Below are 16,155 nucleotides of genomic sequence, written 5' to 3' on the forward strand. Positions count from 1 at the left end.
GTTCTTTAATTTTGCCCCCTTTTTCTTTTCCTTTTTTCCCTTAATAATGGTAATTTCCATTAATTATTATTATTATTGGCCCGGTTTTTTGGCCCGGGATGGAATTTTTATTACAAAGATTGTTTTTTTTTTTCGGGGTTTTCCAAAGGGATTTTTCCTAAAAAGTTTTTTCTTAGTGGGGGATTTTTGGGGAATTTTTAGTTTTTGGGGCCCAGTCCCTTTTCTTTTTCTTTTTCGGTTTTTTTAGGATTTTGGATTTTTAAAAAAACAAACACCATTACCCTTTCCCCCGAAAAACTTCCTTTTCTCCAAAAATATGTTAGTCCAAAACCTAACCTTTTTTTCCCCTCTTTTGGTTCTAAAAAGGGTTCAAGGGGGACCAGCAAATATTGGAGTAGGAGTACAGTTAATTAACCCAAAACCCCCAGGCGAATTTTTTTTTTTCCCAACATTTTGGAAAATGGGAATTGAAAGAGGCTTTTCCTTTTAAGGGGGGGGGAAATTCCGTTCCCGCCGGGGGGGGGGGGGGGCAGTTCATGATCGGCGTGTACCATGAATTTCTAGATGATAGCGCTACAGCAATTTCGGCACTAATAGAGTTCATGGACCGTAACTGATAGAGAAAGAAAAAGAAATGCAAGGAATGCACGGTCCTAAACCCCCAAGGGAGGACGTCCGACCCGGAGGTCAGAGCAGCCACAGCCGGCTACGAGCTGCGCTCTCGCGGCGTGCAGCGTTGAAACTTCATGCTCTCGTATCATACCGGTACGGTAGTGGGCTGATAGCTGCCTATTCACAACGGGGGAGCCGGGAGTCTTGGTTGTGTTGTCTAGGACAGCAAATGCTACGGCAGCAATTAATTCGATTTCGGAGGAGAGTTGGCCTTCCTCTTGGCCAGTTTATCAAGATAATCCCTTAGGGACTTGATTAACTTCAGCTGGGCAGTACTCGTACAGTACTCGTACCGGTAGCCAATACTAGTGTTGGCTCTACTATCGATATTGCTTTTCAGTAGGTGCACTGTACGAGTACAGTACTGTACCCTACTGGGATGAACAACAGGGGTGAAACAAGGGAGAAAACTTGTGCTATTGATCGCAGGGATGAACAGGACATGTCAACTACTGTACTCGAGTACTCTACCACCCACCCCATGCCATCGCCAAGCACAACCAGCAAACTACGACCTCTCTCTCTCCCCCATCACCACCGTTTATTTTACCCCCCTTTCTTTTATAGAAAGGGTTCTGAGGGGTTGGATCTAAGCGAGCTTCAATTTTTATGATAGTATGTTTTTTTTATTTTATTTTTACCACCAAACTCCTTAATACCGGTCTTTAGTGCACAAGCGCTCGGGGAGACGTTTTTGTACGAGTACAAGACTGGGATAGTTAACTAGCAAAGTAATGCCTGTCTTGTACGAAAACATCTCCCCTGGTACAGTACAGTACTTTGGTACCGGAATTTTCCTTCCTTGAAACATCATCTTCGCTAATAAAATGGTGAGTGGTGGGTGCCGAGATTGAGTAACTCTTGGCTCATGAGACAAGCAAGGCTGCCTGCCTCAATAATCGGGCCAAGAAATAGGGAGAAATAATTAAAAAAATAATAGAAATAGCCATTTGTTCTGCTTTATTTTCACGATTTTTTAATGGCTGGATTCGCCTCCTGGAGAGTTGTCGAGCGGATGTCCTGATGTTCAAGGGTGGTAGTACTGTACTAGGGTACAAGGGTAAGTCTGGCCCGGTAGTACCAATGTCTTAACCTTTAAGACATTGTTAACTAAGCAGAAACTAGGGAGGAAACAGGACTCACGCATACAACAAAACAATACACGCGACAAGCAACCTTTACCTGTGAAACCATACCTCGAACGGAGAAAAATGAAAACCAAGGGAAGCCGTGACCTGCAGCCGGTTGGCAAACGGCATATGGAGACGACTCGAGATGACTGTATCAGAATCATCTCATTACGGGAAAATGCTGGTTGGAGTTGGACGAAAATTGGGCAGGAGCTCAAAATTGATCGTCGGACTTGTCAAAAGGTCAGTACTAGAGTGTATTATATTGAATTGATTTATACTAATATCAATGTTTAGATCTACAAGCGAGCGAAGGAAAACAGGACACCCTCCAATTCCATTCGAACCGGCTGACTGTCACGAACGTGGCTTAGCGAGAAAAGGGTTTTCACATGACACATGGTTATGAGTCACAGGTATGTTATTGTTTCGCACATATGACCTATTCGGGTTATATGATTTGTTATGTGTGGGATTTGTGATGCTTTCGCACATGGCGCAAGTATGAGTCATGGGACATGCGCCTGACGAGTATGCCTTACGAGTGTGCCTTACGGGTAAGCCTTGCGCATATTATTTATGTTTCGCACATGACCTCATTATGATGTCATGGGTTTTGTGCATATGACTCAGTCGAGTCATGTGACTTGTTTATTGCGTTATGATTGGTTTATGAGTTTTGCACATGACCTCGCTATGAGGTCATGGGTTTTGAGCATGTGATCACTTTGGTCACATGACTAGTTTGTTATGATTTAGTTTTGCACATGTGACCACTTTAGGTCACATGACTAAAGGCGGGAAGAACACTATATAAGGAGGCCGATGCGGCCGAGGAAGATAGGTTCTTCATGCTTTGTTCTAAGTACTTTTCCTACTTATTACTTTAAACAAATATAAAACATCTTTACAATCTTTATCTTTATTCCAACGCTATTATTACGCCAAGGGAGGTGCTTTACGAAGAAGAGTTAGAGAAAGCTTATGATAGGCGTTCCCGGTAGAAGACAAGGGTCTTGTACTATCGGTAACGTAGGCAGAGGCCTAGAGCTATCGTAAGATAATAGAGAAGAAGAAGATACGAAGAGAAGTATTGTTCCCCATCGCCAAGCACTAACTATCTAGAGAGGGATCGTTACACCGACCACCAATTTTTACAAAAGTTGAAGTTGCCCGACTTGTTGTGTTTATTACACGTGATGCCTATACGCGAAGGCTCTCCTGGGATGCAATTGTGATAGAGATGGGTTACTCCTGCTCACCCAGAACTGTGAAGAGAGTGATGGAGAATCTTGGGTATCATAAGTGGATACCACGGCGGAAATTTAATATCCAACCCGCCAACAAACCAAAACGTGTCGAATAGTGCCAGTAGAGACTCCATTGGACCTATGAAGAATGGAGTAGAGTGCTGTGGACAGATGAGTCGACATTTTCGACAACTGGGTTTGGCCATCGCCCATGGGTGATTCGACGCCCTGACGAAGAATATCATATAGATTGTATCGATGAATCTTTTGAGCAGGGAAGAGAGTCTACTATGGCATGGGGTGGATTTTGTGGTTCTGTCAAGTCAGAATTGGTATTCATACCTGGGGAGGTGAAGATGGACTCTGCTACATATGTGGAGACTGTGATGGAGCCATATCTTGTCCCACTATGGCATCAGTGTTGTGAGGAGTATGGATGGGTACGAGTGATAGAGGATGGAGCGCCCGGGCACAAAAAATATGCAAGGATTTATCGTGAGGTAAATGGAATGGACACAATTCAGTGGCCGGTCCAGTCACCAGATTTAAATTTAATTGAAGCATTGTGGCTTGATTTGGAGACTGAGATGGGTGAGACCTGGGGGTGGGTTGGGAATATTTCTACTTTACAATTGCATTTGAAGACAATCTGGCAGCAGATTGGAGCTGAACGGCTTGATGGACTTATCCGGAGTATGCCTGATAGACTGTCCGCTGTTATTGCTGCCGAAGGAAATGCAACTCCCTACTAGACTTTTCCTACTGTATTTCCTGTTCTATCTGTATTATAGGCCTAATAGAATGCTATCGCCGGACTTTTGTCCTCCATACAAAAATATTACCTCTTGGCACAGATGTGAAGCTACTTTGGTTTTAGTTCCTATCTTTACCCCTGCTCATTGCACCATATGTCAGTTACCATATCTGGGTATCGCCCGACTTAAGGTACCCCCCGAGTACAGCACTCGGCGATGGTATGCTGTGGCAAGTCGACAAGTTTACCCCCTGCAATCAGTGGTATTTCAAACGTTTGCTGTGGAAACTGAGATGTTCCTGTTGGAGCGTATGGTGGCTTACCGTTACCAGTGTTGCACCTCGAATGTGATAAACTGGTTAACCAATGCAATCAGCTCCGGTACCGGATGCGCATACTGCATTGTAAGTTATGGTGCCGATGACTTATTGGGTTCCCATCCTAAGACCACCAATACCGGTACACTACATGACGCTCCATCTGCGATGTCGAGCCGATATATGTGCAGCGAGCGATTGTGGGATTGAACATCCCCCCTCTCCGAAATCGTGGAGCCGCAAGTATAACCTGAGATTGCTTTTGTGATAGGATCTGTTGATATGACGGTATGCTCGCGGATGAAAATCCGCTCTCTGAACTGCCCTGCAGAATATGCACCCCCCCTCTTCCGTCAACTAGTGAGAGGAGGACGCTCATCAAGGAGCCTTTAAAACCAAACACCCTCTCTAGGTCACTTCGTTGGGCTGTAGGGGACACTCAAAATGGTAAAAGTCTCCGTTAGCACGCTTCTTACTTGTTTCATTTTTTCCCCTTCGTTCATGAGTTATTTACAAATCGGACACTGACATCGCAGGTGGATCAGACAACAAGAACTGTTTAGCTATCATTGATGGAGTGATGCCAATTGCGAGGGGCTGGCATGGATGAAACCAGGTAAAACAAATACAGCATACTTGTGACTTTACTCGAGGATCTCATAGTACTGCATCGTACCCAGTCTCATTGCTTGATGCTCGTGATCTACAGTTGGTTCTTGGGTGTGATGTCAATACCTTGGATGAGTGTGAGGAACTGCGGGTGCTCTGTATACCCTCATCACCTGTCGTCGTCCACATTTCTCCTACCTCAGGCGAGAGCGGGGGATATATTATATCGTTAGATGGGGGCAATTAAGCCCGATACCTTGGAGCGCTGCTCGAACAGCTGGTATAGGAAGGGGCATATGACCTGGTTTTCTACACAACTATCTGCACAACGCACTAACTCACCTCTGTACAGAATCATGGAGATGCACGATTAGAGTAGCACCAGTATCGTGGACTACTGTACTGGAACAAGTACGATCCCCAGAATCACCACCTCCGGCAAACAGGGGGTTGCTGTTACTACATGTTCGAACGGAGAAGGAGAAAGAGAAAGAGAAAGAGAAAAGAAACAACACGCCATCATCGTGATCCGGTGAATCGAGCGCACGATAACAACATGGGCTCTGGTCCTGGCTACCATTCAATGACGCTGTGCACTACATACATACTGTACGAGCCGAGTATGCTCCCGCAACACAGTTCCTCAAGCCAGTCAACCCTTAATAACTTATTAAAGTACCGGTATCGTGGCGAGTCGAAGTGGATCCAAAAAGCCTCCCCCTTCAGCCCTCAAGGGTGAACAATCTTTGACATCGCGAGATCATTACCGCTAAACCCGATTCGCATGCCTTCAACAACAACGCAAAGTCAATGCTCATTTATCAATCATTAGCGAGAAACTCTCGGGACGTTACTGCGGGGAAAGGAAAAATAAAAATAAAAATAAAAATTCTGAGACTCTGCAGAGTTTTATTTCCGCCGGGGAAAAAATAATAATAATATTGTGCAGTTAAATGGAAGTAATAAAAAGGTTCCGTATTCTCCTTCGCTAGCAGAGTTGGCAATCTGACCGGGTTGCCCGCATAAGATTGTCTACCCTGGGGGCGGTGCCTGCCAACCCAAGGTACAGTCGGCAGTGCAGTGCCATAAAAGATCACTCGATATGATCTTAGATGATGCTCCGGACAGCCCCAAAGCAGCATCTTGAAGCCGTAAACAGACTGTTGGAGCCAGGTTTGGCTCCGTGACCAGACATTCCATATCCCCTGGGGAGACATATTTTCACCAAGTAGAAGAACCTCGCAAACCCCACAAAGGGCAGCTTTTCACACACCAAGCCAACAAGACACTAACTCCGATACCGGGTAATCTTTTTCACAAAGCTAACATAATCTAAAAAAAAAGAGAGCATATTTTTCACCAAGTTAGGCACCCCCGCAAAACCCATAAAACTTGAATACATCAAGCCTGGGCATATTATTGTTAAGCTAGATACCAAAACTCAAGACAAGCCGTATTGTATTTTTACACATAAACCTATTGTTTTTTTTACACCAAGCCTAGTGTTAGTCGGAGACAAACTGAGAGACTTCAAAGTTGTCTAAGCCAATCGAGATTCGTTTTTTATAGACGGAGATTGTCTAGGAAGGCTCGGACTTCACTCGTTTCGTTTATGACTACTAAGAGCGAAGTAAAATAAAGTAAAGTAAAATCGTAAGAAAAATATTATATTGTTAAGGTCTCTTCTCTGTTGCTTGATGATGTCTAAAGCTTGGGAGGCACTTCGATATTTATATTCCGCGTCTGAGTGTTCGCGGACTACATCTAACTAACATACAACTATGTACCTTTTTCCAATATAACTCGCAACGTCAGGTTTTCTTCCAAGGTGCGAACACCTGGAGACCCTGAAAATCATCACACCCTCTTCGATAATTATAATATGACTATTTAGAAATCATGCTGTTCCCAATAGTAATTATCAGATGATTAGAGTCTTTAGACAAATGGTCCAATTCTCAAGTCGAACTGTGTTGGCTCCAATCATCTCCCTCGTTAACGAAATGATCAGTTTCGTCTGCGGGTTGCATCTGCGAAGATAGTTGTCGTTACTGACTTTCTAGGTCGTCTAACTTCCAACCTTCATAACTCCATACCCAACCGATAGATCTTTTCCGGAGGACTTCCTACTTACTCGCAGGAAGCCTTTCCATAGGATTGGTAAATAATCCCTCGGTCGGTAACCCTTGGTTGCTGTGGGTAATAGGATTCTGGTTACTGTCACCGTTTTGGGAGTCACTCCCACGGTTGCAATATGTACCGGAACCTAGTTGTAACATTCCTCAAACTCCATTGGGTTCGATGGTAGTGTTCTCAGGAGTTCTAGACTCTTCTGGTTATCATAGGGTGGATGTGAATGTATTGGTCTTTCATTAAGATCCTTTACTATTCATCATCATCTCTTTGCGCAAAAACGTCCCGTTACTTACGGCCCATACCAAAGATATCACATCTTTGAAGCCTAGTAACTCTCCAGGTAGTTGACGGATTCACTCCGTTATACTTCCCAGTCCTAGCTGAAGGTCCCCTCTTATATATCCTGCGAACAGGATCCGGTCGGACGGATGGCCACGACATATACAGTGTGATTCTAACACCTTCAATTCTGTAGTATAATAGTCACAGGACACAACTTAGATTGATGTGTATGATGACGTGCGGGCCCTGTAAGGGGGCCGGAGGGGGGTGTTGGAGACCTGAGATTTCGATTTCGGGAGAGATTACCCTACCTAGGGTGGTTCCTAGGTATCGGATCTCGGTATTCCTAACACCTAGGCTTTTTTTTTGTCAAGATAGATATGATACCTCCACAAAACCAAAACAAAGTCATATTGTATTTTTACACAAAGCTGCCATAATATTATAAAGAATATTCTTCACCAAGTGATGCACTTCCAGAAAACCCATACACCAAGCGTAGGTATTTTCTATATCAAGCTAGATACCCCTGTAAAATCCCACAGAGGTTGTTGCAGAATAGACACTCCCAGGCCATCCAGACAGATTCTGATTAGTACACCTTATCTGATGGAAGGAGCAGTAGAGCAGTCTCAACCCACCTATCGCAAGCCGACCGCGGGATAATTTACAGATCCTCTTGAGAGAGGCCGGTACTGAATAGAAGAACTTAGATTCCCCAGCTCGGGACCACAATAAAAACCAGTAGGGGATCTTTTTTAGGTTGCAACGGTATCTTTCAGCAAGTCAGCTACATCTCTGTGAACCCCACAACAAATGTTAAATCGTTAGGTAGGTTGCATGTAGGTGGGGTGATTTTCGCTCAAGACCTAGGTCAGTGATAGAGGGTCCTGTAGTCGTGACCCAGTTATTAACATAGCTTTAGGCGGTGCCAATCCTAATTCAACAAGCTGAATGACAAATATATAAGCTAGTAGTCTTCTCCTCATCAGCTCCTAAGTTCCCACTATACTAGAAATGCCTTTGAATATCTATGACAAGTGGCTTGGTCTAAATTGGACAGACAAACCAAAAATGGTGTAGGCCAGGCCCACAGAGAAAGCGAATGCTTATGTTAAAAAAAGTTGGACCTAGTAGGCTACCTCACTATATTCCCTATATATTCAAATTCTAACAAATTAATACTAGTCTTCATATGGTTGTGCGGGAGAAGGATGTCGACCCAGATCAGGTCCTAGAGGAATTCAATCCAAAAGACATCTGCGCATTTCTTTCCTGGAAGGCAAGAGAAATAATGGAGAAGAAGGGGCACCCCCCTTCCACGTCCACCATCCTCACATACTATAAGAGGCTTCAATCATTAGTATTGGAAATTCAATTAGAGAAACCGGAGCTTTTCACCAAGCAAGAGAAGAAACATGCAAATAAAATAGTCCTGGGTGTAAGTCTTCATATACAAATCTATACTAGGAGAGGAGTACTGACCACAGCTCTAGTTCATCATGGTACTGGAGGTAGAGGAGGGTATTATAGTGCCCCCATCAGGGGAAAAAGAAATCTGTATCCCCTCTGACTTGCATGTACTATTGCAGTATAGTTGGTGCTTTAATGCTGGAGGCCTTTTGCAAGAAAGATATTGAATTCAAACTGCTCTGCTAATGCAAATAATGTCATATACCTCCTTCAGGCCCTGTACATTGGTTGAGTCATCTGGCTATGCTAACACTAATGAATGCATTACATATAAGGTAAGCTACCATTCAAAGGGCCAGGAACCTACAACTGAAAGTATATAGGACATGCGATTGCTTGTAGTTAAGAATACTACAGATGATTCTGGAGATTCCCTAGTCCTTATTATTAGAACTTGACTACTAAAAGGAGGTAGAAACATCAGAGAACCGTGAGTATTATCTGGAAGTACACTGGTGGGCACCAGAGGTTAGCAAGAAATAGTATGGAATATTTGTTACATCCAAATCCTGATATTCTCTTACATTGTCTGATAGTCCTCTCTCATGTCCTTGCTTTTACGGATGATGCCTTTGAGAATGAGTGTATAATGCCTGCAAAGATCTTCCAGCTCAAAGTCCTAGATGAAAACAGCAGTGTTCTGACCATCTCTTGGAAGAAGTCTATTCTCGACACTCTAGTTTTTCGGAAGGTTGAACAAGGCAATTCACATGTATCCCCAAATGCTTTCCTTCTGTTACAGTAACCTATCTCTCCAATTTAGTTGCCTTGGTATAGTTGTGGGATTTATGAAAAAGCTTACTTCCTACTGTTTCTGGTGTGGTACCGTTAATAGTTTGCTTAGCCAGCAAGCAGCTACCGAAGCAGTCACAATGGCAATTAGACAAAAGATACTGAGCCATTCCAGTCCAGGTGTGATCAAATACTACATGCAGTTCCTAGTTACCGTGGATACCCAATCTCTATTTCTTGGGAAGCAATCTTGCGCTGAACTAATGGAGGCCTCAATCCAGATAGGGAGAGTGAGAGATCCCAGAGCGCTGGTAAAGCTGAGTACGGAGGAAAACAAGATGATGGAGAGTGATCACTCTCAGTTATCCATTCTGGATGCCGAGCGAGAGGAGGTGAAGAGGAAAATCCTAGTGCTTTACAGAACAATTGAAAACACTAAAGGAACTTCATTGGGGAAACACCACCGGAAGGTATCAGAGAAGATCAACAATTTGAGACAGAAAGTCAGGGCTACTAGACTTACACAAGTGTGAGACAAATATTACCAGCAATACAATTACTCAGAAATCTCAAATCAACTTAACAATAGAGAGGCTTCCCACCAAAACGATTTCAACTGCTATCCCCGATTTTAAACTAGTTCCACGTACCCGAATCGCCAGATACTTCTTAGGCTACACGGAGTTTGATATTCCTCAAGTTATAGCAAATATGGTAGAATTGTGCCGCAATTGGGTTACGGTACCTTTTTGACATATGGAAGACTCCATTTTGGACCGCCAGATAACCAAACCTGAAGGTAGACCTCTGAGCTATACACTGAGCGACGGTGTCATGACTCCTCTCCCAACAGCATCTAATATGCACGTCTCCAGATCTGCTGGGTGAATATGCCCCTTCTGCCTCAAAGACCCCAAAGTTCGCACTATGCGTGAGCTTCACATCTATGCGACACTCCGGACTACAATCCGACATATACGCACTCATATAGTCAAACTCAAATCGTCCGCAAGTGTTGATTGCCCCTACTTGAAATGTTCAATATCTCTGGAAAATGTCGACCACCTTAAGAACCATTTTGCCAAGGTCCACTGTCTTAGGTTATAGCAATAAAGGTGGACCAAGCAGGAGCATGCTGAAGACGGATTAGGAATTTAGGATTCACCAGACGAAGATGTTTCACCTTCCACAATATAGGGTGAGGATATATTTTTCGAGCATACGTGCATAGAGGGTGAAACAACATTGAGGGTCAAGCTCAAACACTTTTTTGGTAGCAGCGAGTGGTGCCCCGCGATTGCAATTTCTAAGTTTCCTTGAATTTTCCGGGTTTAGCTCTATCACCTTGTTGTCGTTCTTTATTTAGTATTTCATTTGGGCTTAGTCTCCCCCTTTGCAATTATTCCTGACGTCTATACCGTACACTAAATAATTTGTAATGGGGGACACCTTGGCGAAAAAATAAATACACGCACTCGTTCAATTCCTATTCTAGAAACTGGGAATTAAAATGCCGGGGGGGTCAACGAGCAGGGGGGGTCAGCGAACACAGGCGCTAGTCAGTGGTAGTTGTGGCATGGAGAATCGGGCTTGGCTGACACTACATGATGAAATGTTTAGTCAGAAGGATGAAAAGTGTAATTTGAATTCGGGGACTGTTGTATCTTTAGCTTGTACAATCGAGCAAGCCTTTTCATGATAGTGGTTTTCATTGTCTTACCATGTCTTTTCCAACTTCAGAGCCTGAATCACAAAATAGCTCTCCAATCGGGTCCGAATTTCCATTGCAAGTCCGTGAGCAAATGGGAATTGATCTCTTACGGCGAGGAATTGCTTCTACATCACAATCTGCTGCCAGTATAGTTGGAAGGAACATAAGTGAGTTACGAAAATATTACTCGGGCGGAAAGACTTCAACCCCGATAGGCCGAAGTCTCAGCCGAATGCCGCTCTCGCATACCATTGGTCATGGGCCTGAGGGAGTTGTGAAACTCCTTCTCGAGCGGGAAGATGTCAGCCCTGAGAAGCCAGAGAATTACTGCCGGACACCGCTCTCACATACTGTTTGGTTTAGACTTGGTCAAGTAGTAAGAATACTACTCATGTGAAAAGATGTCAACCTCGACAAGTTAGATAGCCGCGGCCAAACACCGCTCTCACATGCTGCCGCTCACGGACATGAGGATGCGGTGAAAGTGTTACTCATGTAGGAAGAAGTCAACCCCAAGAGGCAAGATTTTTGCGGCCAAACCCCTCCCTCGTTCGCTGCTTCGGATGGGGTGTGGTGAAAATACTACTGGGGCGGGAATATGCCAACCCGACAAGCGAGATACAGTCGCTCATGGGGTCGTGGCGAATATCAGGAGGTGGCGAACAGGGGGGTAGGACAAAATGCCGAACCCTAACCCAGGAGGCTAAGGCAACCGCATCTTGTTTTTAAAACATTAAAAAATCAAACGACAAGCTTTACAACTACAACCACCACCATTACTCTCATCGCCTACTCGCCACCTCCCCACTGCGCCCTCTGGATTTAATCCTTAAGGGGTGCCTACTGGTAAGTGAAACCATCTAATAATCTTAAAAAATTAATTAAAGTTAACATGAAAAAATTGCAGATTTCCGGGTACCAAGCTACTTTCCTCCCCACCAGTACGCGGAATGGATGTATTACCCATACTTTCTTCGTTGTCGGCAGGCAACATTACATTCTGTGTGGAAGTGGGAACCGTACTGCATGCTGTCGGACGCTTTCGCTGTTTGCGCTGCCTAGTAGAGGCATCTTTTTCGTCTCGCTTGCGCTTGAGTTCCGCCAAAACCTCACCGCGTTCCAATAGGCAAGCTGTGTCACTATTGAGATGCCGCCGATCAGCTTTTCCTTTTGCCGTAATTTGTCGAATCTCCTCTCTCAGGTAAGCCTTCCCTGCCTCATGCATTACTACATTAGCAGCATTTTGTTCCGCTGACCTTTTGAGTTTTGTTAATACAGATGGCAACTTAATTGATGTAGGACTATTGGATGTGATTGCGGATAGGCCCTCAACATATAGGTTGTGGATCGAGTGGGGAGTCTTGGGAGTTCTAGGCTGGAAGGTAATAAGGTCGGCGGGGGTCTGAAGACATGGAACAATAGGAGGCGATGGGTCTTGTGGCAGGAGTGTAGGTTCTGGAAGGCTGAGGGTATCTAGGATCATAGCGGGATTGTATGGGTAGATTCCGGAAGCACGAAAGCCCGCTCGAATATTGGCTTTGCTGAATGCTTTTATGTGCGCTCGTGCAAGTAGGTTTAGAAATTGATCCTTATCGACGGGAACACGAAGTTTGTTAACTTCTTGGGCGTAATAGGTACTCATCGGTGAGAAAATCGAAACATCTAATGGTTGAAGGATATGTGAAGTGTGGGCTGGCAGGCAAAGGGGAAGGATCTTGTTTGTTAAACAGTAATCGAGAAGGTCAAAATCCATATGAGATCCAAATCCGTCAAAGATGATTAGACGCCATTCATCGTATGCCCTATAAAAAAAAAAGTTATTAAAATAGTCATTGGTGTAAATTGGTAGACTGTGCTTGTAATTACTGTAAGTTGAATGGGGAATATAAATGAATTTAGCTTACCTATTTTTTGTTTCAGGCTCAAATATTTTCTCTATATATTGCAAGCATATCTTGTTATTATTGAAGCCCTTTGTCGCCTGCCCATACCAAAATTCCATCTCTTTTTTAGTTTTATGCCAACCAGCGAGCTGATTTTCACCACGGAAAATTATTAATGGCGTTAAAAAAAACCCATCGACCGCTACAGCCTCTACCACTGTACAAGACTCCCATACTCTTTGTTCCTTGTAGACGGACGAGGTTCGGACATTTCGTGTAATCCTCTTAGTAGCCCTCCCTAATCCGAGCTGATACCCTTTTTCATCTAAGTTATAGGTATTGCGTGGGGTGATAGAGTACTTTTCTGTAGCCTCCCTTAACTATAGATCTCTTAGTATTAAAAAATAAAATATCATTTTTCAGCTTACCTTCCAGAAGAAGTCATCCATAATATCCCAGCTTTCTGCATTCGCTCGAGATGTTGAAATTGTTTTAACGTAAACATATTTGATTTCTGGATGTCGGTTCAAAAACCGATCCAACCAGCATTGTCCTAGTACCCGTCCTGGTTCTCGGCGGTGTAATAATGCATGTGCAAGGGAATAGACAGTTTCCCGGTCTGCTGGAATATTGCAGTCGTCAAGAAAGTGTAAGCGATTAATTAAAGCCTTCTCTTCCGCAGGTGTTAATGCCTGTACTCGTTCTCCACTCGGTATTGGATTGTTAATACGCCGCCGTAATGTTGTCTCCGCTACCTGATATGCTCTTGCAATTTTCAAAACAACTGGCTTTTTATTTGCATCAGGGTTTACCTGGTGTTGTTGCAGCTCTGCATGATAATGACTTAAGGCCAAATCAAGTTTGTCCGCCGGGGTGTATGCTCGTGTATGATCTACCTCTGGAAGAACATCGAGCACTGCTGGATACTGAGTTGGAGTAGACATTTCGGATGAATTTGAAATCTATGGCATTCGGTCTATTCTCTTGCTCTTTTATTTTATTCTATCCACTGACTCAATTTTCTTCTTCTTCTAATGACTCTTCTATCTCGTATTATGTTCGACTTTATTTTTGACATCTTGTGATAGGACATTTTGTTAAAAAGTTGCTCCCTTTTGTCCTCTCACTACTGAACCTAATTGGGTAAACCCAAATGTGCACGGATCTGCTTGATATTCTAATTTGGCTTAGTTGTACTACCGTCCCCTGTTCGCCACCTCCTGATATTCGCCACGACCCCATGAGCGACTGTATTGACGGGCAAACACCTCTCTCGTTCGTAGCTACGTATGGTCATCAGAAGGCGGTGGTACTCCTACAATCCCACAAAGTGGTAAACCCCAGCGCTATTTGAGGAAGCTGCAGTCTTTTTTCTCTCCCCAAGTACCTTACTCCCGGAAGTCGTCCTTGGATATCCCGCCTTGTAGCCGAAGGAAATCCCATGAACCGAGCCCGGAATGCACTTATATATCACTCCGCGGGCGTGAACCTTTCAAGGGACTCGCTTCTAAAGTCGGGTGGGGGTTTGTGAATTTTTTTCTTGAGCACGATAGAGTTCGGAACCAGTTAAGGATTTTCATCCTATAATATTTGACTTTTCCTCTACAGTAGCTTACATTCTTGCCCCTTGTGTTTTTCTTTCTTTCTCCCTCTCTGCACGATAGATAAATATATAGAGTGTTGTTTAGATACAAGTGGTGTACGATATTGCAAAGATTCTCAAGACTATTGCGAGTAACTATGTAAGGACTTAATAAGATGGCTCCGTGGATAGTACGATAACATACTTAGCAGACACCAATCAATCACCACCGCACAATAGCACACCTCGCCCGATAGGTCAGAAAGATCATCTCTACCCATCTCGCTGAAAGACCACCCACCAATAACAAAGCCCTTCCTACTTACAATAAGTATCGGGGGAGTCTTTCAGCCCCCATAACTGTACAGTACAACTGGGAGACGAGACCAGTCACAATTAAGCCGAAAGACCCTCCATGAAGAAAAAAAAGAGGAAAATGAAATAGTAGCAGAAATCCGGAATTGCTTTCCGATATCATACTGCAATGCGCCCCTCCCGGTACCGGGTCCATCCAGGAAATGATTTGGAGTTCCCGTAAGACCGACCACTGGCTACTTATATATAATCAGCAGGATCACAAAACATCACTTAATAGCTAAACACCTATTTTAGAATAAACAGAGAATTTAGTAGGAGTTTTCCCAAAGAGCTTTAGGCGTAATAGAGTGAGAATCAATAACAGTTTTTCCCTTAGTCTAATCCCAATCCACCTATCCAAGGTGGATGATAACTATACGGTATACTACAGTATGAAAAAACCCAGCCTCGCAGATCTCCATCGGATCTCGGTGGCTCCATAACACTCCTCACTTCACGCAATACCACTCCTTGCATGAATCCTGAAAACATACCGCTCCTCCTGATAACCCCATGTGAGGCCCCTGACAACCTCTGCCACATTAGAACAGTTTTCCAACCCCACGCGCACGAAAACACTGTGCCAGATGAAAGCGGGCTCGGGTTGACTCGGACCTACCACAGGAATGTATGGAAAACCCGTCAAATAATAACTTGAAGGGCCTGTTTGATTCACTTGTTGCAACCGATACATGGATTGAGATTCCATGGAATTTCTGTAGACAACATCTTAAAACTGGTTCTGTTGTATGCAATGGAAGACTTGAAAAGTGGGTAGTTGGATACAAATTGTATAGTTGCACTCATATCATGTGAAAATTACCTCCCAAGTTAATTATTTTTTCCATGAGTTGCACGGACTCTTGTAGGGAGACAACAATCTATGAATTGGACAACTAAAGGTTCTTATTTTTCACAATCTATGGAGTGGGGATTATCTCAGAATTTTATGTTACAGCAGGCGCAATCCATGGAAAAAACCCATGAACCAAGTAGGCCCTGTGCGGAAAACTCCCAGAATGCCCAGCCGGACCCCCACCGCCAGCAAGAAATAAAACAACACCACGTCCCCACCCACGCCCCCGCCCCCGCCAGATCCTACCACCAGCACGACACAAAAAAACACCATCTCCACCTGCGCCCCCAGCCCCTACCAGACCCCACCGCTAGTACAACACAAAACAACACGACCATCCCCACCTGTGCCCCCGCCCCCGCCGGACCCCACCGCCAGCACAAAATAAAAAAACACCACCATCTCCACCCA

The 16,155-nt window shown here is 44.1% G+C and overlaps 1 protein-coding gene; it reads left to right on the forward strand.

The window, feature by feature from the left end:
• Nucleotides 1–11,839: 11,839 nt before the first annotated feature.
• GSTUM_00003710001 (uncharacterized protein) lies at nucleotides 11,840–12,823 on the forward strand. XM_002837347.2 has 5 exons: nucleotides 11,840–11,912; nucleotides 11,974–12,267; nucleotides 12,345–12,448; nucleotides 12,544–12,635; nucleotides 12,701–12,823. The coding sequence occupies exons 2-3, from the start codon at nucleotides 12,017–12,019 to the stop codon at nucleotides 12,358–12,360; spliced, it is 267 nt and encodes an 88-aa protein (XP_002837393.1). The 5' UTR covers nucleotides 11,840–11,912; nucleotides 11,974–12,016; the 3' UTR covers nucleotides 12,361–12,448; nucleotides 12,544–12,635; nucleotides 12,701–12,823.
• The last annotated feature ends 3,332 nt before the right edge of the window (nucleotides 12,824–16,155 follow it).

Source organism: Tuber melanosporum (assembly GCF_000151645.1).
Source record: "Tuber melanosporum whole genome shotgun sequence assembly, scaffold_187, strain Mel28".
NCBI classification, from domain to species: Eukaryota; Fungi; Ascomycota; class Pezizomycetes; order Pezizales; family Tuberaceae; genus Tuber; species Tuber melanosporum.